The following is a 23,934-nucleotide window of genomic DNA, read 5'->3' on the forward strand; positions in this document are numbered from 1 at the left end:
TATAGTTTATTTGCATAGGAAAAAAGCCCTATAATACAGCTGTTATCCTCAAGTTTGAGCCTATACCAGGAGTTGCATCAATTCAGTTATTGTGGCTATAAGCAAACACAACACACACAAAAGAGCAATACAAACACTGTAAGCAGACCAAACCTTGACAAAGTCATCAGTTATAATGCAACTCTGAGCACTAAGTGATAATAATTTATATGTATTCAATACCGTCATTCAGAACTGCAAAATAGAACATGATTTTGAATCACAAAAAAAATTTTGCTTGAAATGAAATCTGATGGCTCAGGCCATATTGTAAATGGTGGTTTTAATGAGCTGGAAGCTGGCGCAAACTATAGGCCAGAGCACATGGGTATTTTCACACCTAACTTCCCACTGATTTAATAAGACTTAAGAGCCTGAATACCAGTTAGATGCACAAAACCTGTAAAAATTTCGGCCTACAAATACCTTCTTGAAGTACTAACACTGCTGTTCAATCAACTACAGACAGAATCCTCCAACCACTTTGTATCCTATGGAATCTCTGAACTGGAAAACTTCTCAAGAAAAAAAGAAAAAAAAAGAAGAAAACCACAACTCTTTCTTAGAGATACAATCGCACTTTAGCACACAAGACTTTACATAAATATTTCTATCTATTCATCTCAATATGCTTAGCAAATGATGGCTAATCTAATTCTTTTTATAGTTAGGAAACTGAGGCACATTTTATATCATCTCTAAATTTACATCAGACAGTAGCACTGCTAGGAATAGCCTACCCAAACATTTTATTCTCAATACTGTGCCTCATCTACCAAGCCATACCACATAGTCAGAAGGCAAACTGTTCCAACTCAGTACTCAAGGAAAGCCATATAGCAGTAACACAATTATCCCCTCCAACATCAATCCCTTCTTTCTTAACACAGTGCCTTTGGTAACTGAAGCAAAATGCTTTTTGGTTTTGTTTGTTTGTTTTGCTCCCCCCCTCCTTGCATACTAAAAATATGAGTACTAAAATTCAAGACTACTATGAAAATGCATGTTAATTTTTTTTATTCAGCATTTAACAACAAGTTTCAGTCCGGTTTTAGTGAAAATACTGGGATGCAGTACAAAAGAAAAACTTTGCTGCCACCTAGAGGTAAAATCTTCAAGGAACACAGAGCAAAGAAAAACGCATCTCCTTCCTTCTCACTTTCAAAGACAAACTCTTTCCTTTCTCAATGAATCATAAAAAAAACCCCACCCTACAAATTGAAACTTTCTGATTTTGAAAATAAAAACATGAAACGAGTTATACACATCCAGATCCAGGATCTATGTATCTCATCTTTGCTAGTGACCAGTAGTAAATGCTTAGGAAAAACCTGTTAAGTACCAGGCAAACAGAGTAATAAACCCAGCGTCTAGCAGTCTACAACTTACTGCTATCCACAGCTGAAATCTACATCACGTCTTTGTGTTTAGCAGTCCTTGATGGATGCCATGAATCAGTCTAAACTCTCTCCAAACCAATTTATATCATCACCTCAGAAACTGCCTGTCCCAATGAGTTTTGTAGCTCATTGACAAGGGAAAATACTTTTTACTTATCTTTAATCCACCTTCAGTGGATGCCCTCTCAAGCATGTTAGCGAGAATCCCCCTATTCACCATGATACTAGATTTCTTCTGTTGTTTTTTTCTCTCCACAATCTGTTTTCCAAACTTGAAAAGGTTTAGTGTATGTTGTTAATCTTCATGCAGAAGCCATTCCATAACTGATCGTCTTTGCCACCTTTTTCTGCATTTTGCCATACCCTTTTCTAAGCTGTTTGGACAAAACTCTGCAAAACATTCACAATGTAGGCATGGTTTGGATTTACAGACTAAAAAATGATGGGTTTTGTTTTCTTCTATTGTTTTCCTAGTAATTCCTAATCTGCCTGTTACCTGTTTGACAACTGCCAGTTGCTGAGCAATGAGGACCATTTACAGTGACTCCAGGATCTGTGTTCTGAGTGACAATAGATGTCATATTTAGTACTGTGTGCGAACGAGTTTTCCCTACGTATATTATTTTTCATCTGTTAACACTGAACTGACACACATTTTTATCACCTTGTTACTCAATACCATGAATTACTGTCAGCTCTTGCTTCCAATACCCTCCCTTTTATACCACATGCAAATGTTGTCATTTCAGTACTAACTCTCTTCCCATGCAGTTTATGAATATGTTGAATATCACAGGTGTCTGTGAGGCTCAGATGGTATCTCCACTATACTATGAAAACTGGCTACGTGCTCTGCTTCCTATCCACTTGCCACTTTTTAACCATGAGAATTTTCCTTTTTTCTGCAGAAACTTTGCTCTCCCAAGATTCTTTTGTTAGCGACCACTATCACGTTTTTTTGAAAAATCATAATATAACATGGTCACATCTATAATAGTAAGTTAAAGGCACCTATGTCTGTCCCTCAGACACTAAGACATGGGTCAACCCAAACTATAAGAAACTTACTGAGCCTCCAAAACAGCCTAGCCAGATACAAACTACCTACACAAAATGAACCCTCCTCTGGGCTAACTCCCAAGCTATGCCTCAGAATTGTTCCAGAGTTAGATCCAGGTTGCAGACCATTCAAACAATTCAATACTATTGACAATTTAACAGTTCCAGTGTCTGGGAACATTCCCAGACACCGCCCAGTTCATTATTAGACAATCTGATACCATATACCTATATAACAATACCTGACTAACACATACTTGAATATTATCCTCGACAAGAAGTGTGGATGTTTTCCCATTGCAAAATTAGTAACCATGTGGGTGAACGTGCTATTTCTTATTGTCATTTCTACAGTTTGATCAGTTCAGCAGTTATACTTATTAATCTTCTGTGAAGCTTTACTCTAAAAGTGGCATCACAACCCTCTAGCATCACCAGCAATTTCAGTGGCAGATTGCATACCACTAGTAAGGATTCAGCAATTTTAAAAATCAGCTCCTTCAGAACTCTCGGAAAAATACCACATTGTTCTGGGAGACCGTTACTATTCTTTCTTTATTCTCAAGTTTCAGTTAGCCCACGTTGCTTTTTTTTCCTGACTCATGATCCATTAAGCGTGTCTGTGATGCGCAAACTTTCCCCAAATTCCTCCATACTGAGCACATGCAATGATCTGATGTTGCCTCAGCTTTACCCTTTCAAGAACTCCTGTCATATACAATTATCTACAGCCAAATGGCAAGCTTTTGAATTCTGATACATTTTTTAAAATAAATACTTATTCCAGGTAGGCTTTTATGGCCACTAGGAAGTTGTTTCTCAAAACTTGTTTTGATCTAGCTCATTCTTATTCATACGTAATTCATCAGAGTTTCTATACTGGTTTTTATTGTCCTCATTTGAACACGATTTCCATTTTATGATTTTTTAAAAAACCTAAGTGAACTTCTTTTACTCTGTTGCTCAACTATAAAAGTTATATAAAAAGGCTTGTGATGTAAAAAGCACTTCTGATGGGTGCATGTTTAACCCTAGTTTCAGATATGGTACGTTTCAAACAATCTCCTTGCCTTTACAGGTCTTCACCCCTTTTCAGTGCTCATTTTAACTTTTTATTTTTGTCTAATTACTTCTTTGCAATTAAATACAACTATGATGGATTCTGGAGGGAGAGTTCTCTTACAAATACATGCATTTTGTATACACTGTGGTCACTTTCAAAGAATGATCTCTCACAGTAAAGTATGAACTAGGTACTGCCTGCTATTCAGGACTGAATCAAGACTTGCTTCTGCATATGGAAGTTCTCTGATTATTCACCCAGAGAAGTCACACAGTTCACAGCCCTTGCACTGCATCACTCACTCAGCCCCTAGTCAGAAGGCTGGCAGAAAACCCCTTGTATTTATAGTCTGGATTTCAATCCATTCAGATTCTTTGATATTCACCAATCAAGTATGTAAGTCAAATACAAAGCTACACTCTCATTACCAAGGAGAGAAAGGAAGTTCAGATAAACAGGTCTAAGAGCAATGCCTTTACTTTTATGAAGTAGAAAAGACGCTGATGAGCTAAATATACAATCTGTCTCTCCTCCCTAATGCATGACTTATTTCTTTGGTTTATTTCAAGATTACCGATGCGTTCCGTCATTCAATTCCAACTCGGATCCCCAAACCAAAGCCTACGAGCACAACCAAAGTACCTGTCAAAATTCCTGCCAGACATCTCAACAAACCGCTCCAAGACAGCAGTTCTGGAAAGCTACGCATTATAAGGACTGTGTCTAAAACCTGCCTTCAAAGCGGAGGGAGAAGGTAAATAATTTTCTATGATCTACGACATTAAAATGGATTTGAGCAATCTGAATCTCAAACAGTAGTTGTTTCCATTGGGGAAAGTCTGAAACCATCCTCATGGTCAGCACATCAGTGGTCACCAATCACAGGACATCAAGTGAGCCAAATTCTTAGGAGCCAAAGGTAACCGCATGTCTGCAGGGACCAAACTCTGCTCCCATTTTTCTGGTGTAATTCCAGAATTTGGCCCTCACAGTAGAGAAGAACGTGAGACACAAATAAGTTTCTACTATAAATTCAGTTTTGACATGTTCCACAAATAACAATACTAATGTTGTCTTGTTACATTTATAAAAACATATGGTCAATCAAACGAAGAGGGGTTGAAGGAGGTGCCGTTTTGTTTTCAAAGTTGGTCTAGTCAAGAAGTGTTTCGTTATGGATATCTTATGTTCAGCAGTAAAGACAGAATGAAGAGAGGTATGGAGAAATCTGTTCTTTTATAAATTCATAGAACTTAAAGAAATGCAGAGCTCCTTGTTCTGCCAAGCATCACTTTAAAAGCATGATTTGAAGATGAACAATTCTCTCCTCAATGAGTTAACTAGTGTGGTTATCCCCACTCGCATTCGTGCAGATGTTATCTTAGGAAAATAGATGCAAGAATCGAGATGGATATTGTTTGTATTAGCTGTATAAACTTTCACCATTTTATTTGGACTATAGTATTTAGATTTCAGTTCACTTAAACAGTATTTTGGAACTGATCAAAATTTGTGTCAAGCTTAACAGTAAGTTGTGACTTACACAGAAGTGCAATTTCGTTCTTGCATTCCTCCACAATTTTGCCCTTCCTTTCAACTGCTCACATTCAAGTAAAATAGGTAACTGCATTCATAACTCTTAGTGAAGTTTTTTTTAACCAAACTAACCCTTTGCACAAGTAGTTCTACTTCATCCATGAGAGAATTTGCCTTTTTGCTTTTCTTAAAGCATACCTTCTTTAAAAGACTTAAAATTCACTCAAAGTTTCCTTTCAGCCAATGCACGAAAAAAAAAATCAAAACATTGGAAGAGACTCCGGGTTCATTGTTATCAATTTTCTGAAAAATAGCAATTGTTGCTCTGACAAGAAAATTTCTCACTTACACTTTAGAAAGCTAAAACTAACAAGATACTATTACTGCAAGGAACCCCCCACAGGAACCCTGTAATACCAACTAACATGAGTTACTGTTTTAGAATATTAAAATTTATTTTCCTGGTATTAATGTCTCCCTCATTCTTCTTCCCCTAACAGAGTGCATTCCAACAGTCTAAATGGCTCAACTGATAATTTGTGGGAAAACTCCTTTCACATAGGTCTTTCTTTAAGAACTGCCAAATCCTAATTCCTAAATAAAGCAAAAGCTGGTGGTGATCACAGTGCCATAGCCAGAATCGTGATCCTCTTGCTGAAGCAAGGAGAGATTTTGATGCATTCAGTTACCCGATTTTTTCCCTTTTATTTCACAGCTAAAAGTTTAACTTAACCACTGAGACAGTACAAGACATTAGTACTGCTGCGTGACTGTTTTTGCAAACCCACAACAGAAATCTATGCCTCCCTCAACAGCTCCACAAGAAATACTCTAGGACTATTTAAAAAAAGGAGTTTAAAAAGATCAGTCTACTGAAAAATTATTTCAGCTTGTGTCCTACAAGACACACTTCTGTCAAAATGCAAAATTCAAAGAATGACTCTTCCATGTTAAAAAGAAAAGGTTTCAGATTTTATTCACTAAATCTGCAGGTAACTATAAAGTTCCGAGGCTCCATGTCATGTATGCTCAGATCCAAATAAAGTACACAGAAGCACACCATTATGTTCTGCAACTTGCAGAATGAGTGTATGTAAACACAAACCACAAAGTTCAAAAAGCAGCTGTCAACTTGGCATGCTTATCAGAGAGATCTTCAGTACAAGAACAAGTTTCATCAGAAGGGACAGCAACTCATGGATGAGCCAAAAAAAAAAAGGATACAAATCACTCCATACACAGGTCAGCCAACAGATCCCAGCTCCAATCAAGCAACAAAACTCCTACTGAATGTGCTACAATGTGCTTCTCGGTAGCTGCAAATCACATATTACAAATTGATGCTATTTGGCACCCTTTATTGCCAGTCTACAGAAAACCTCTGGCAAAAGAAATTAATTCCCACAACAGCATCCTTTGCTTTAGAGCCCACAAAGCACCCCACAAGTACCATCAAATCATCCTCCATGGTACTGAATTATACTTCTCACCTATTTGTACTGCTGACATAGAAGAGCTTCCCTGACTTTTGCTCCTGTCTTGGGATGACACAATTCATTTCTACCTATGAGGGATATGGCCCACATAGGCTCTTACTTAAGGATCTAAACAAACTGACAAACGGGGATACTACCCTCTTAAGGGATTGAGGGAGACAAAAAAAGCATGGAGAATGAAAGACAAGGAGTGGTAACATAAAAGGAGGAAACTGGACGAATCTGTGAAAAACAGAAGTCCATCCCTCTCCCTCAAACTGCTCGGGAGACGTGGCATGCTGGCTACAGGCAAGGTATGGACATTTATAGTGCTGTGAGAAGTGCTCTTTCTGTTCATGGAGAGAAGACAAAAAAGTTGGTGTCTTTCACCAGCACTAAGCAAACTCCTTAGTATTCCTTACCCTCTCCATTGTAGTTTTGAATGCAATACAAAAGTCATATTCAGAACTGGACATGGTTGTGAGATGAACTGGAAACAGGGAGGGAAGGAAGCCCTGCAGTTACATGACTTGGGACGTGTAACACTAAACAACACTGATAAGTAGACCATAATCCCTAACCACTCTCTCCACAAATCTCCTCTCAAAGTTAAAGGTTTGCTGAAGAAGTTATTGGGCAAGATTCTTTAGTTTGTGTCGTGCGACAAGGTAAATAGACGGCTAATCCCTTCAGGGGTTTTTTGTTGATGGTTTTGTTTTGGGGTTTTTTTACATCTATAAACCACCTGCAGCAGGTTAAACATTCATGTCTCAAAGTGATAGTAACTACCTTTAATCTTTAATACAGATTCTAAAGTAATGATTTCCAATGATGTGGCCAAAAGCAAATTAACAATTACTTATATATCCATATACTAGGATATATATTTTGTGTTTTCATACCCTTTAAGTGAGTCTGAATATGTTTCATAGACTTCATCTTAAAAGTACCCTCTTCTAACTACAAGTTGCTAAAATCTAAGACATTTTTGAGGGCTGAGTTATTAGGAAGAATATTCCATTGGTCAGGACTTATTCTAGGGCTAGTCTTAAAGGACTTGGCAAAAGATCAGTATTTAAAAAGTACATTTTGAATTCTTCCGCTTTGCACCTACAGCTGTGACAGAGATGCTTTTTTGAAATAGGTCAGCAAATGAAGTTGGATAGTAAACATTTTTTTTAATGAAACTTGACGCTTCACAGAAATAAACTCGATCACTTCTGTCAAAGGTGCTCGCTAATGGGCAATTATTTTCTTGTATTGCTGCTTACATTGTACATTGTAAACCCTGATTTCCTATTTCATGCCAATTGATTTTAAAGCATTTTGCAGTATCCATAAGATGCAGTATAAATTAACCTTTGATTTTACATCTGTTGTATGTGAAAAATAGCTACACAAAATAAAAGTAACATGCTCTTACTTTACTGACGGCTTGTGTCAACTTAATACAACAACAGGCTCCACATAAAGAACCTGCCAACAAGTTTACAAAGGTGTGATACGGACAGCAGAGTATGTGCTTTGCACAACACTCACCTGTAATCATTACTCGTAACAAATTCAAAGAATATTCTTGGAGTAAAGTGCATATAGTGTTTTTTAGCACAGGGCTGGATTAGAAACCTCCAGAGGCTCCTTCCCACCTGAATTATTTTAGTAGCTCAACAATGCAATTGCAAAAATCCAAAGGAGTTTTATGTAACTGGAAAAGTTTTGATTCACAGTTTCATCTCAAAATCAGATGGTTTATCCATCATGTCAAAAGTTTATCATCCAAGTCCTGCTTTGTATCCAGTTTCTAAATGAAAGCTGCCAACATTATAAAAATCAGCTTACCACCCTCCCCACATGAAACCTCTGGTTGGCAGAACATGCAGGTAGGCTCTTAAGATATTTAGGACTCCTGAATGAAAAATTCCTAATGAAGAGCATTTACCATGGGAACTGGAACTGCTTAAGGAACCTACATGAGACTAAAAATAAAAATGGAATGCTCAGGAGCCTTATTAGGGCTTGTGACCCCTCTTTATTACCCACACACAATTTTTATATTGCTCCCTCTCAAACTATCCTCCAAGTACCTTTTCACAGGAAATAAGCAACCATTGTCAAGACATTGGAAGATCTGGAGTCTTCCCAGAGGTGCAGATAACTCCCAATAACTCCCAACTCTTACCAATATTATATTAAAAAAAAATCCATTTAAAAATCAATTTTTAAAAAAGGACAATAAAATAAGGCACTATAGTCTTAAAGTCATTTTAGTTGCCTAGATCTACCTAAATTTCCACATTAAATCTCAACATTACACATACAAACACAGGCTGTAAAGGGCTTTAAGACACACTGAAAAAAGCCAAGTATAGGAGCCAGATATTATAAACATCAGGAAAAGAGACAAATCGGCCATAGTACCATACTCCAAAGAGCAATGGCTGGACAAAAGCTATTTAACTCCTGCCCTTTTACAATAACACATGGCAAGGGTGATGTGAGACACCTCAGTGAGCACATGGGTGACGCTTTTCGAGTACCACAGATATTTTTCCCTCCAAAGGCTCTACTATGGATTGACTGTTTCCAACGCCTTTCAGAACTGTAAGTAACTTCACGTCGGTAACGGCAATCAACACACATTATGCAACATCCTTTAATCAAAGAAACTCGATTTGGAAGAAAACACAGTTTAGAAGCTAAATGAATGCAGGGGACAGCTGAGCTCTGAACTCTAAGCAAGTGGTTTTCTTCCTTCCCCCGCCCCGCTTCTTAAAATTCGCTTAAATGTATTTTTGTTGAGTGGGTTCCTGTTGTTACCTAAGTACTGATATTTTCGTTTGCCGCTTCATCCTCTAACTATCCCGGGTCTGAAGGGTCAGAGATTAGACCTCACCTGGCTGCAGAGATTTTGTTTACAAGCAAAACCGCTATCGGTAGCAAGCAGGGAAAATCAGGCACAGGAAGAAAAAAGGAGCGAGAGAGGAAAACCAGAACAAGTCAATTAAAAGCAGAGAAGGGAAAGGCGGGGGGCTGGAGAGAGGGAGGGGGGAAGTGAAAAAAACGAAAAGGAAGGAGGGCCGGGGAGGTGGGGGCTGGCTCTTAGGAAGACTGTTTCAACCCCAGCGTGAGGACCGAGCTCCAGGAGACAAGTACCTGGACTGCTGCCTGCCCCGGACGGAGTCTCCCACCACGGCTCCTCCAGCGTGTCCCCCATGCCGCTGCCGCTCCTGCCACCGCCACGCGGGGAGGGCGGGGCGGCGCGCGCGGCCCGCGCCTGGCACCGCCCCCGGGACCGCGCCTGCGCACTGGCACCGCCCGCCCGGCGGTAAGGCGGGGCCGCTGAGGCCGCTCGTCGTTCTTTCCCCCGTCCCGCCTTTACCGCTTGCAGGCGGCCGGGAGGAAAATGCTGCCTCATGAACGTTTTACAAAATGTTTTCTCAAGTAATAAAAGTAGGTGTTTAAAATGCATGGGGGCTGCGGTTGTTGGCTTTTTTTGTTGGGGTTTTTTTTTAGTGAAAAATACAGATGAAGCGGGAAAAAGAGGAAAGGAATTTAAAATGTTACCCTCTCCTTCACAATATTTTTTTTAATTGCCTGAATCTAGTTTGATGCTGTAAAATACTTAGTTTCTTGATTAAGATTATTCATATCATCTTTTCTGAGAAACACATATACGGGAAAACATTGTGTGTTACCTTTGAATTAATGTTCTTGGCTCTTTGGGCACTGGATCCTGCACACAGTTAAGCAAGCGTGTATCTTTTTTCACAGGAGCAGTCCCACTTAAAGTCTGAGCATTTACATTCCGGACCACATCCCGACGCAAGCTGTGGAAGTTAAACAGACAAGTGTAAGGACATGAATTTATCATAAGGTGGCACTGTTACTCCATGTATATGTTACTTGAATCATTTTTCTTAACTTTCATAGAAGTATACTATTTTTTTTTTCCTTTGAGAGTGTAGATGGGAAGGAATGTGCGTGATCGAGAGCTTTAGTCTTGTTCTGCCCGGGGTTGCTAATGAACCTTACCAGATGACTTTTAGCCCTTGGAAACAGGGTGCTGTGTAAAACTTGTGAATTTTATCTCCGATTTGTGGAGTATAGCCTGGCAAAATACTGACTGTAGAAGAAGTAATTTAATAATCAAACCTATACATAGCAAAGCAGTTCACCTTTATGAAAACCGAAAATATTCAGATTTTTTCACAGAACGGCTTCTTCCCTGCTGGGGAAAGCAATTCCTAAGTCTTCTAGGGGAAGGCATCTGCAGCTGCTGGTGACCTGAATTGGCGGTAGGGCCTCCCCCCACCACCCAACCTGAAAGAGCACAGGAGAGGGCAGGGAGCTGAACGCAGCCCGGAGCAGCAGCGGGTCTCCCGCCAGAGCCCCCTCAGCGCCTCCCCCCGCGGCGGAGGGCCGGCCTGCCTCGCAAGCCTGCCCCGCACCTACCACCACCTCTCCGGCTGCGCTGAGGGGCGGCTCCCGCTCAGGGAGGGGAGACCCGGGCGCCAACCGCCGGCTGCTTGATGGGGGGCTCTGTCAGCCCGGCCTGGCCCGCAGCGGGGCAACTCCTGCTCCCCCGGGGAGAGCCCCGTAACCGCAGCCTCTCTACAGCCACTGCTGAGGACTCGCTCGTCCCCCTCGCGCCCCGCATCCCCGCAGCGAGCCCGGCGCTGGCTCAGGTGAACACCGTAAGGGCGCGGCGACAGCAGCGACAGACGCCGCCCGGCTGGGCTGGGCCGGCTCCCGCCTCTCCTCCTCATGCAGGCACCGCCCTTCTCCCTTGCTAGGCTTCGCGCTTTGCGGCGGGCGTCCTCACTTCACGACAGCACGGGGGAGGCGGGGACGGGAGCCCGCCCGTGGTGAGGAGGGGTGTCGGGAAAAAAAAACACCACCCGTCCGCGCTTTACGGCCGAGCGAGGAGGCACGTCAACAGCTATGGCGGAAGGGGAAGAGGCGCCGCCGCCGTCGAGCAGCTGGTGAGTTACGGGGGTGTCGGTGCCCTTCCTCCCGCTCCCGTCCCCTCCCTCCGCAGTGGGGCCGAGGGGGAGGAGAGGAAGGGAAGGTCGGGGGGGGGGGGAGGGAGTCGGTCGGGGGACGAGAGGGGCCGAGGCCCCCCCCCCCCGCACGTCGCCGCTTCCCCCCCTCCCGGGACCCGCCGCAATTGAGGTGTGGGGCTGAGTCTGCCCCTCGCGCGTCGGGAGGGGGAGGGGGCGTCCGTGACCCTACCGCCATGGAGCGCTCAGCGGGGGCAGGGTGGCTGGGGGAGCTCCCCGAGGCGGGGGCGGCCCCCCTGTGTCCCCCCTCCCGCTCGCCCCGGCAGGCCCCAGCGCGGTGGGAGCCTGGGGTGAGCCCCGGGACAAACGCCTCCGGGCACTCGGCAGTTCCCAGGTCCCGAAAGAGGAAGCGCTGCCGTCAAAACAAGGGTGAGACGGGGCGGCCTCTGGCCATGCCCAGCCTGGAGCGAGGTGGTTGCTCCAGTTTAAAATGACAGCTTTAATATGTGGTAGGAGCTGCTCGATGTGTGCGCCTGTCTGCCTGGAGTGGAGTTGCTTTGTTCAGTTCAGTTTCCCTTTTCTCTGCGTACCTACTCAAGCATAGGTGACAACAATAGGTCCTGGCTTGTTTTCGGAATGATTTTGCTCACCACTCTCCTTTAGTGTAGCTATTACTTGTAGTGGATTTTACGTTGAACCTCTAGGACAAGAACAGAGACTATTCCTGGAGCGTGTATAGGATCATTTTGATGGTAGCAGTGATGTGATTTTAGTATCTGTTGCATGCGTATTCATTTAAGATTGCTGAGGCTTAAATAAACATTGTGTTTAAACACTAAAGCTATTCTTACTGTACCCCGCATCTCCATTCCTGTGCATCTTCACTTTGTTTTTTGCTTTGCACTTCTGCATTGCATGTGATTTCTCTTCTTTCTGTGGTTCTGTGCCACAGCATTGCTCTTTGTCCTTTCCACATACATGCTTTTCAAACAATTACCTGACAGACCTGCATTTTACGATCATTTCCAATCTGATGTTTTTGCTTCTAGGCTTTAATTTATGTGGCGGATTCAAAGTTTCTTGCTAACTATGCTCAGCCTTCTTTGCGCTTAGTTATCTCACTGTAAAGAAGCCAGAGTTGACATACATGCAGGTGTAGCTAGTATCTGTTCTTCGTCTAGGTTGGTTCTACAAATACAGCTCTTGGATAAAACAACTAAGTATCATTTACTAGGAGAAGAAAATGAATTGGTATATTTTTTTAGCCTTTTCTTGCTTTTAGTTACAGCTTCAAAATTTATGAAGCACTTTTTATAGGTACAGCGTTGCATAAGCATTATTTCTAAATACAGACCTGACTGTTGGGACATATAATTACAAAGTTAAGGACAGACTCATTGACAGTGCGGTCTTGACACTTTGAAATATAACCCTGGACATTGAATAAGAACCATGTTGAAATATCTCTGTAAAAAAAAATTCAAACCTCTTTAATTACTAATGTTGAAAGAATATTACGATCTCCTAGATCACAACAAACTGCTAAAATTCCTGGTTAAGGCACAAGTGTGGTTTCCAGATGTATTTCAAGGCGCAGCCTGCATTGTTGCCATTCTGACTGGCAGCTTCAAAATGTAACTACAGTAAATTTGATATGCTGGCAGTACTAGAAAAGGCAAGCTTGAAGGAATTCGTTAGAAGAGATTTTGTAAGTCTTTATGGGAACGGTTCAAGAGGTTTATGCTTAAATGCTACATTAATATGCCAGAATACATCCTGTTACTAGAGCTGTACCCTGTGAATAACAAAGTTGTATTCCTTATTGCTTGTTTAGAAACTTCACATGGCTTTTTGATTTTGTTGTTGTGTTTTGGTTTTTTTTAGTATGACTTTCAGTGAAATACTTTCTTATTCATTTATTGATTTAAACTGTTGCCTTGTATACATATCTGAATGCTGTTGAACAGTTGTTTTTCTTAGTATAATATGTATCTTTCAAATGAGCTTTTTGGTGTAAATTACTACATTATCATAGTTTTGAAGTATATAGAATTGTGCAATAACATTTCATGTTTTAAAAAAACACAGCTGAAACATAAAATGATGCATAGGTACACCTGAACTTTGTTAGGAACAAAACTGTCAGTGCTGATTCCTTGTCCTCCATTCAGTTTGTTAGGGGGATTCAAAGGTAGATGTAATTTTGTGTTCAGAGACTGCAACAGCACCTTGAGTGCGTAGAATCTAGGCATGCTTATTAACATAAAATGCCCTTTTTATTTTTCCTGTGCCAACTTGACATGCAGTGCTGGTGTAAGTGATTTGGGGGGGGGGGGGGGGGGCACAAACTAATAATGAGCTAAACCCCTCAACATCTGTACTGACTGCTTGGTGTTTTATTTAACAAAAGACAGGGAAATTTGCCACTGTACGATAAAATTTAACAAAACCCCAACACTCCCCCACACACACTTATCATATAGAGTTATTGAAAGATGAGATTGTCAGCTTTTTCTTCAGTAAATACGGGAAGTCTATCAACAGTTTTGATTTTAAAATGAGAAAAAACTGTCAGACCTTGTTTATTAAATATTTCTTTTTAGCTATTTGGCATATGCTCAAAAATTAATTTGATAAATTGCCAGCAGTATTTGATGCTGGAAGATATATCTGTGTCCAAAGCTAAGAATGCTGTGAAACACAGAGGAGGCAAGCTGCTTTCAAGCTGTGCTGTAAAACCTTCATTTCTTTTTTTTCTCTGCTTATTTGATTATTTTAACCATAATTTTAGTCAATATAATACATCTAGTCAATAGAATGTATAGACACAAACATTCTGGACTGTTATTAGTTAAAATTTTTGTAATTGGAAGTTATTTTTTTTTCTCTTCTCATTTATCAAGGAAATAAATGATTTGGACTTAATTTTTCTTGTTCAGGTTCTCAAACAGATAAAGATATAAACAATTATGAATTAATTTCTAAAACCTTTTTGCAGATGTTTGTTTAATACTCAAGCTTCAGGGAACTTGATCAAGTAGTATTTTTTTATTTTAAGCTCTGTATTTTGAAAGTTAAGACCTGAAGTGACTAAATATAACTGTAACCATAGATGGAATTGTTCCTGTGCTTTTAACTTTGTATCGGAATCATTCATCTTATGGGTCACAAAATACACTCCAACTGTTTCAGACAACAGGGTGAGAAAACTAGTACATATATATTTTTTCCATGCTCAGAATTTGGCTTATTAGTGCTTGGAGCCATGGTATGTCTTCTGAAAGCACACAAACAAAAAATTCCTTTGCCCTTAAGTGTGAAATTAACACACTTGAGGAAAAAATAGAGGTAAAAATGTCAGGGAGTTAATGTTCTTTTCCAAAATTCCATTGGAAAAAAAAAAAGAATATTCAATGATGTTCTGAATACAGTGGATATTTTGAAGTAAATGTGAGGGATTGATTTTTGTTTGTTTATTTTCAATAGAGAACAAGAACTCCTCATTACTTTCGATTTAATATAGCTCTTGTTGAGGCTTTTTTCTGGGAGTCAGAAGAATCCTAAATTAAAAGTAGGAACCAGAGTAACTAGGTTATATAAAAGCGTATTCGGGGTGGGGGAGGAAGAAGCTTTTATATAGAAAGTTTTATTTGGTGGGAAGCTATGTTGTTTGCTGTGGGAAGGTAGAATGATGACTATAAAAATAAATTGATATTAGCCATTGACTTTGGAAATTTTCATGAGCACTATTCACTTGCCCAGTTTTCTTTTAAGTAAAGCTTGTTTGCGATTACTGCGTTTTATAAACCCATATGCTACTGTGAGCTTTTTCATGTAAAGTACTTTGCTTAAAATGCAGTTTAGTTCTACCTTCTTAGTAACAAAAATGATAAAAATATATTAGAATAAATTAGTCCAGTCTGGCACTAACATGGATACGTACAGGCGACCCTCATAATTGTGATGGCAGCATTGTGATATATGTGCCTGTCTTTCTCTTTGCATGCTACAATTATCAGAAATACACAAAAACTTGCAGACTGGGTATGTTTTATGTCCTAGGAGACAACAACTTTGTAGAAGCTAAAACTGATGGTACTCTTGGCAAGGGTTCAGCTGGTAGCAGCCTTGCTTCTGGTTTAGGGAAAACAGGAATGATATGTGAAGATGTTTAAGAAATACCACTTCTTACACTGAAAGTGGTGGTGGCCTACTAGAGCATATCATGAGCAGCTACAATGAGCGTGTCACTTGAGTGTGGGAGAAAATAATCAAAGCAGCCTTTCAAGTGTTATGCCAACATCAGATCAGTGCTCAGAATATGGGAAGCAGTTTGGTAAGCGATACGATCTAAGTGGGAGTATGTGTTTTGACCCTCTTTTAGGCCACTGAGTAATATCTTTAACAGGCAGGTGTGTATTAGTAGATTCAGTGTATATGGAAAAAGAGTGATCATCTTGTTTTGGACTTATAAATCCATTTTAGATAATGAATTTGGTACGTGTAGAAGATACCTTGTTGGGCTGTGAAAACAATAAATTAGTATTAGAAGTGTGCCCACCACAAATTAAAGCTTTAAACTTTTGAAGCTTTTTTTTCCAAAAATGCACTTTGACTTGGAAGAAGCAGTTCAAAGGGATCTGTCTTTCATAATAACAAATGAGCAGACATAAAGACTTAAGCAGATACATTCCAGGCAATGTAACCTACTGATTGATTATAGTTTTCTTAATACTATATGTCTTTTCCTATGTACTTGTAGTTTATCAAAGCACTTCCTCCTATTTTTTCCCTGCTGTTCACATCCCCACAATTTCTTAATCTCTTCATTAGTATTTATAAGTGATTATTACCAACTGCCTCAGAGTCATATATAAATAAAATAAATAGTACTTTACAAAAAAAAAGTGAAGCTGAAGTCCAGTTGATCAAACAGTTGGTCAAATTTTTTATTGCCTCCAGCTCACTCTCACATCTTAATTGTTTTGGCTTAAAAAAAAAATCATGTTGAATATCTGGAAGGTAGTTAGCTATTGATTCTAATATGTTACTGGACTGGCATGAATTTCAAAGAGCCTTCTGTAAGTATGGAAATTTACTCCAGATACACTAACAGCAATATTGTGCATTATGACATTTAGAACAGTATGTCTTGTGGGAATTAACCTTTCAGGCTGTGGCTTGGGTATAGGCTGGAATTGTACACCTCTAACCGAAATTTAGAATAGCGTCTAGAATGAGGCAGTGGAGCCGTGGTAGAGCAGAAAGAAGGATGTTCATGCCTGGAGCAGTTTGCCTATAAAGAGCAGAGCTGCATTCTTTCCAAAGTAAGTGTAATAGTTGTCCATATGAACAGAAAACTTCCTAGCTGATCTTCACTCATGAAAGACAAGGATCCAGATTGCTAGCAGTTTGCTGGAACATTTACAGCGCAGACTGAAATAAGGTAAAACACAGCTGGTGGACATGTGTTGAAGTATCAAATCACTTTCATGGTACTTTGCAAGTTAGTGTGAATATAATATTTATTAGAAAATAATTTTTCTTAATCTTTGAGAAGTCTTCACTTCTAGCCTGTGTACGGTCTTGGGAGTTGATGGAGGAAAATAATAGCTAATTAAATCAGAAATAGAATAATGCAATTTTTCCCCCCTGCTGTTGTTTCATTTAAGTCGATGTCGTAATGCATCACATCTCTTTATGTGGGAGATGGGCATATCAGATTCTTACTTTTTAAAGTGAAGTAGTAAAGCTAGCATTTACCTGTCATCTTCGCAGTGTACAAAGTGTGGATGACAGTACTTATGAAGAAGATTTTTGCAAATAGTAATATATTATCAAACAAAGAGAAGAAGCACATGTTTGCAGATAATATGTTGACATCGATCTTGATGTTAACCCATGCACAGCTTTTTAAGCTGTGAATATTAGGTACGAGTAACTGGTAGAATTAGTACTCATGGGTCTGTGAAACATTCTTTGCCAGGTTTGTTATTGTAATTTGTGTAGATGTGTTTTTAAGTGTTGTTTCACATATGTTAAATTACTTCTCCCACCCCATTTTTTGAGGACATAGAAACCAAATTTAAGTATTGCAATTTAAGACCTTTCCACCTGAAATACAACATGCATGCAACTGTTGCATTCATTTCCATGTGCCTGTTTAGTACTTGGATAATATTTGTAGCAACTCATCGTATTTTGTGTGCTATAATTCAAGGCCTAGCTGTTGCTCTCTAGTCTGTCATACATAGTGTGCACAGAAACCTGCAATATATCTAAGAGCATCTAGCTCTCTTCAGCTGATGTTTGATGTTGGCTTCTGTTGAAGTTAGATCATCCCAGAGTTCATGCCATTTTGCTGAGTGCTAGGTCTCTGTGTAAATGTCCTGGAAATACTTGATTTTAATTCAGGGTAAACTGATTTGGTGATTTAGTTTTTCCAGCGTTGATTGTTATGTACACAATCGGACAACAGGATAGGTGACGGATGTGCAAGTGTGCTTGTGTATTTTTGCCACCCCCATTTCTGTCTCAGGAAAGGGATATTCATCCTTGCAGCCTATAGTTCTATAATAAGTGGGCTTTGGGAATTTTTTTTTAATACTAAAAATTTAAGAAAACAAGGCAAGTCAGTCTCTTTGTAAATGGTACTTTCTTTCATCCAAATCTGCAAAATTACTTGAAGAAAACAGACTATTAGTTGTGCCCCAGTGTATATTTGAAATATGATTTTAAGTGCTACCAAAAAGTACTGGCAAAGAAACTGGCCGGTACGATGCAAGGAAAATGCTTACTCTGCAAACTTGTAAATACTTTGAGAATTCTTAAGTAAGGCTAGCTCATTGCTTATTGTTAAGTATATGCATATATTCTTACAGGATTGAGATTTTAATCTGTTTATCAAAAAGGGTGATATTTAGAAAATCAGAAATTTGTGTGTTAAGCTTTCCGAAGACCAAACTTGAGAAGCCTTATATCAAGGAGTTAGTTGTGGATATATGCAAATTAAAGCAGCAAACAGAGCTCAACAGCTGCCATGCTTTTTCCATAGGTATTTGGAATTGACTACATAGTACGTAACATGGATTGATTGAGAAATGTACTGGTAACACTTTAACATCTGTTATTACACATGTATAAATGGATGTGTTGTTCACAAGGAATGCATCTTCATACTTGAATATCTGTCCTGAATAAACAATCGCATTCTATGTTTTGCTCTGGCTATAAACCTCCTGGCTGTGCGTTTAACTCCTCAGGTATATGAAGCAAAGGCTTTCTTAAGGCATGTGTCAGAGCTAGTAGAGAACAGTTAAGAGGATACAGTAAGGGAGAATGTTTGCCTACAGGACCTATGTATCACTGCCATTGCTATTTTTCCAGTGAACCTGGTGTTTTGCCACTGCTGTGCTACATAATATTGAAATTCCTGAAATCATCAGATGTGATTCTCTCATTGTTGACAGCATGGAACCATTGAAACAGTCTGCAGAAGTTATCGGAGAGATTGTAAAGTAATCATTTCTGAATGCGTACCTTCTTACCTATAATGCTTATGAACTTTTGTTCTCTTACTATGGCAACTTAAAGTATCATTACTGTTTGGCTGTCTTGTGAATTTGTGTATTTTGCTACTTTCTACACTGTTATTAACATTTTTGTACGTTTTAATTTAGTCTTGTGCACGTCTACGCTTATGGTACTAGAGCTTTATAGTTAAGTAAACCTGAGTTTGACTAAAAGGTCCTTTCCCATTTCAGGAAAAGATGGGGTTAAAAGCTGACTGTTCTAAACCATTGAAATAAGTTTTCTGTTTTCTAGTATTTTATTTAAAAGAACTCTGCCATCTAATTTAGGTGTAGCGTTTGCTTTGAATGCATCGTGTGTGTGAAAATTTGCCGTGTATCTCTTAAGTTGTAAATGACAACTAAATTTGCATTTTTATGATACATTTCGCAACATTGCCACTTCATGAAAGCAAACAAAAAGTGCTCTGAACTTATTCTTTTTCTCATATCTAAATTGAATGGAATTAGAAGTTGAACAAGCAGCCCGGAAAAAAAAGAAATAAATAACATTTTGCAAATATTATTTTCAGTAATTGGCAAATTATCTTATAATATATCTCTACATATGTGTGGGGTTTGCCTGATAGTAGCTTCCAGTCTACATCTATTTAATAGATAAACATTGAAAAATATTGTATAGTTCATTTTTAATAAACACATTATGTATCATTATTATAGGGAAAAAGATCTTGCAGACGCTCTAGAAGAAGGAGGCTGTGATCTTGAAACTGTGAGAAACATCATTCAAGGAAGGCAATTGCCTGCTGATCTGAGGGCCAAAGTCTGGAAGGTAAATGCGAGCTTAAATCAAGAATCAGGAAGTATTTGAAGTTGTATTTGATTTGAGGTAAATGATTTAATGACCAGGCATCTATACAGAAGAGATATAGTACTGGAATTTTAATATGCATGCATGTTGATTCAGTTTTAGGATATTCCTCTTCATTGAGTACAGTAATTGGGTAACTACAAAAGGATACTAAAATGTTTAGAGGGTTTTCTATTTTTGTTTTCAGATTGCACTTAATGTCGTAGGAAAGGGGGACAGCCTGGCATCCTGGGATGGCTCTTTAGACCTACCAGAACAGAGTATAATTCATAAGGACTGCCAAGAGCTAATTGGTAAGTTCAATTACGTTTAGATCACCTATGTGAAAACTTCTGTACTCTGTCATCTTGGTGCTTTGTTATTTGAATTAACCTGAATGATATTTACATTTTGGAGGAAGCTTTGAGGAAGAAGATGAGAGGGCAGAGAAAATCAGAAAGAACTTCTAAGAAAACAGTAGTATCTTATCTGTACTCTGACTCTGAGATGGGTGATGTCATGGAATTTTAAAGTATTAGCTTGTAAGTGATAGTTTGCATGGTCAGAGCCAAATGGGAAGAAAGCTTCAGGGGTTGAAAAAAATTTAAATTTTTTCCAAGTTCCATCTTTTAAACCAGACTGTCTTTCTATAGTGTCATTCAAGTTTTTAATTGTCTAATGACTGGTACTTAATCTGAAAAGCTGGTGTAGCACCAAAATGCATATAACTTCTAAGAGAAGAAGTACATTAAGCACGTTGGACTTTAAAGACTCTTTTTTTTAAAGGTTTTTTTAAATAGTGTTTTCAGCAAAAATGAAAGGTTGTGTTTGTGAAAGCAAGATGCTGCCAGGACATTGGAAATAATGTTCTAGTATGTCTGTAAGGAGCTGTCACGAGATCTGGTTGGCAACTCATCGCAAAAATGGCCAAATCCCTGACACCATGCAACAGTGTTAGTATCAATAATGAGGTGATGGAGTCAATGCTGACTCATAAATTAGGGTACTTCTTATGGCATCAATAAGAGAATCTTCCACTTTATTACCTGTCACGCTTTAATTTATTCTTACACAATTAAAAGTTAAGGCAGAGAATGGAGTTATTGTGTGCATGCATACACACATACCTGCTACTTTTAAAATGCAGTTCTACATTTTCTAGCTCTAGAATCTAGTAGGGCTTATTTTCCTTCCCTCTCTGTCCTGTAAAGGAAAGCGGGGGAAAAAATTCCACTGTGTTATTTAATCACAGTGTCTTTTCTGAAAGATAGCAAAACATTCCAGTTAGTATTCATAACATACAAAATTAAGCACTTTAATATCTGTTGTTTCTTCTTTTGTCTTTATTGCAAATGTTTTGTAATATGTAACAATATTAAACGGATTAAAGTAATAAATGTGAAGTTAGTTCAAATGAAGGTTATACAGAGATTTCAATTTTGGATTGGATTAAACCTCCCTATTTCGATGTTTTAACAAAGCAAGTAGTCTCCAAATTTAAAGCAAATCGTCAGATGGCATTTGAGTTTTAGGTACTATTTCATTTTCCTGAGAGGCAGAGGAAAGGAAATGCGAAATATTGACAGGGTTTGATGGGAAAGTATTAAAGACTTCAGTAATAAAAACTTTCATTAATAGTAATGAGACTCATGGGCTTCTTGTAATTGAGGGGGGAAAATGTTTGCTAGAAATTTAATGCCACTGCATTAATATAGTGTGTAGGCATCTCTTCCCCCCATGCAGGACATAACATGGATATTCCTTCTTTTACTGTGAGTCAGCTTAGCTATAATAAAATTGACATAATCTAAGTGGATTAAAACAAATTATTTCTGAAATATATAATTCATAAGTGTATTTAGTATTAGATTTTTCATTAAAAAATCTAAGGAGGTGTTTAATATTAAACTGAAAGTTGTATGAACTTACACAAAAGTCTGGTTTCACTACAATCTGTGTAATAAATACCAGTATATTTAACTGTAAGTACGCTAAGTAGTTATTTCATCACACGGAGGAAGGCATAATTTGGGGTATGTTTTTGACATATTTCAGTATGTCTTAGATTCATTGCCTCAAGTGAGGTGGATGCCAATACTTCGTCTCAAGTGTTGTCAGCCTTTTAAGTAGGAAAGACACTTTGGAACTAATGAAAACCTAAGCTTTGTGTATGTATCAAACTCAATAATGACAGTATTTAAGAAGTATTTAGCTTGTGACCTTAATTACAGAACTGATTTTGTACCAGATTTTTGTGCCAATTTTCATCCAAATGCAACAATATAAATTATGGATTCAGAATTAGTCTGTCATTAAATAGGGGACATCTTTACTTTTCAGTACCTTACAACATTTGTAGGAATTTGAAACAATGTGCTACATTATATAAAACATTATATGTTCATGGTTAGTGTATCTTCTGATTAGCAACAGTACCAAACTGAATTTAAAAGCTAGGTATAGTTGTAAGTAATCAAATAATTTCTTTTTTTATAGTTACACTAACAACCCCAAATTTAAACTATTGTTAAGAAAATTACTTTGAAGTAGAGATTAAAAATGTGATTTATATGTTAATACTAAAATTTAAGTCTGTATGCCTAGCTGATTTCAAACTACTGATTTTCATAAATTTGCATGTCAGTGGGCTTTTGTGGAATTGGAGGTATGCAGTGTGGGTTGATCTGTGTTGAAATTCAAATGAATTTGTTGTAGAGTTTAGCATAAGTTATATGCTGAACACATCAAATAGGAATAGAAGAGGGGCATTCTATGCATTAAAAGAATCTACCTCTCTATTTCATATAGATCCTGGAAAACTCAAATTTCTTTAATCCTGTTGTTGTGACATTTGAATGATATTTAAATGCCTTATCCTACTGGGGTTATAAAATCACTTGTATTTTGATGCCTTTTTGGATGCCTTTCTCTAAGCATTTAATCCAAGCTGCTAGTTTTTTTGTTTGGTTTTGTTGCTTTTTTTTTCCTCCAAGCAGTCCCTATTGGTGCAATTGTGCTATGAAATAATATTATTAAATTTCTTCAAAAGGCCATTAATACGGTTTATATTGTTGTGCCTGTTTCAGACCAGTTGTCAGTGCCAGAAGAGGAGAAGTCAGTATTACTTCTGGATATTGAGTCTGTTATTACTTTTTATTGTAAGTCACGCAATGTTAAATACAGTTCTTGCCTTGGATGGATACATCTACTCAAACCTCTGGTGCACCTTCATTTGCCACGCAGTGATTTGTACAACTGCTTTTATGCTATCATGAATAAATTCATTCCAAGGTAAAACTCTTTCTTTTGCCTGTGTACTATTTTTACTGCCATTAAAAGTAGTTTCTGAAAGGATGTGCATGTTGGTTTCAGCTAGAGTAGCACTGTTTGTAGCAAAGTTGTCAGACTCCTTCATATGATAATAAATTGAACCATCTTTCAATACCTGTTGGTTTGAAGTCCAGGAGATGATTGAGTTGGTTCAAGATGTAAAGAGTTAGCATGTGACTGATGTAGACTCAATGTGCCTTTTAAAGAACAAATGTCATTTCATGCAATATCAAAAATACTTGTTTAGGAGCTATCTAATTCACATATGTTATGTGAAAGCATTTTTTCTTTCCTTTCCTAGCATCTTCAATATCTAAAATGCTTCTATGCCTGTCACTTCAAAGTATTTCATAAGCACTAATTAAGTCTCAAAATCTCTTTAGAAGTAGTTGATATTTTCCCTGTATTCTACTGAGTTGGGACTGAAATGATTTTTAAGTTATATTTTTTTTTATAAAAAATATGAAATTGGAGCTTTTCATGTTGTTAGATAGGTGCTGTCACTAAAATATTTTTTTTTATTTATGTTGGAGTAGCACCATGACACTCCAGTGAGGCTACAGGTCTTCTGATTAAGACCTTGTGCAATAGTATATGGATAGTCTGTAATTAAAAATCTTAGACTGATTCCCTGGAGAGTAGATTCCAGCCCA

At 38.5% G+C, this 23,934-nt stretch overlaps 3 protein-coding genes across 9 annotated transcripts in view; 2 read left to right on the forward strand and 1 right to left on the reverse strand.

The window, feature by feature from the left end:
- CMSS1 (cms1 ribosomal small subunit homolog) overlaps positions 1-9,857 on the reverse strand; it is a 249,293-nt gene extending 239,436 nt beyond the window's left edge. The window contains exon 1 of one of the 2 annotated variants that reach the window (XM_072883772.1): positions 9,726-9,857. In XM_072883772.1, coding sequence (XP_072739873.1) covers positions 9,726-9,786 — 61 coding nt within the window. In that variant the 5' untranslated portion in view covers positions 9,787-9,857. The remainder of the gene's footprint in view (positions 1-9,725) is intronic. The other variant, XM_072883762.1, reaches the window with a different exon arrangement.
- The window catches only part of FILIP1L (filamin A interacting protein 1 like), a 49,095-nt gene extending 29,162 nt beyond the window's left edge, over positions 1-19,933 (forward strand). For 3 of the 5 annotated variants that reach the window (XM_072883638.1, XM_072883658.1, XM_072883649.1), the window contains 2 exons: positions 4,131-4,315; positions 5,598-7,978. In XM_072883638.1, coding sequence (XP_072739739.1) covers positions 4,131-4,315; positions 5,598-5,688 — 276 coding nt within the window. In that variant the 3' untranslated portion in view covers positions 5,689-7,978. Of the gene's footprint in view, positions 1-4,130; positions 4,316-5,597; positions 7,979-10,343; positions 10,423-19,821 lie in introns of those variants that run through there. The other 2 variants (XR_012045784.1, XM_072883673.1) reach the window with 2 other exon arrangements.
- The window catches only part of TBC1D23 (TBC1 domain family member 23), a 35,708-nt gene continuing 23,176 nt past the window's right edge, over positions 11,403-23,934 (forward strand). For both annotated transcript variants that reach the window (XM_072883685.1, XM_072883696.1), the window contains exons 1-4: positions 11,403-11,554; positions 19,822-19,933; positions 20,160-20,265; positions 23,038-23,242. In XM_072883685.1, the coding sequence (XP_072739786.1) occupies positions 11,514-11,554; positions 19,822-19,933; positions 20,160-20,265; positions 23,038-23,242 (464 nt within the window). In that variant the 5' untranslated portion in view covers positions 11,403-11,513. The remainder of the gene's footprint in view (positions 11,555-19,821; positions 19,934-20,159; positions 20,266-23,037; positions 23,243-23,934) is intronic.

Source organism: Ciconia boyciana, chromosome 1, assembly GCF_034638445.1.
Source record: "Ciconia boyciana chromosome 1, ASM3463844v1, whole genome shotgun sequence".
NCBI lineage: Eukaryota > Metazoa > Chordata > Aves > Ciconiiformes > Ciconiidae > Ciconia > Ciconia boyciana.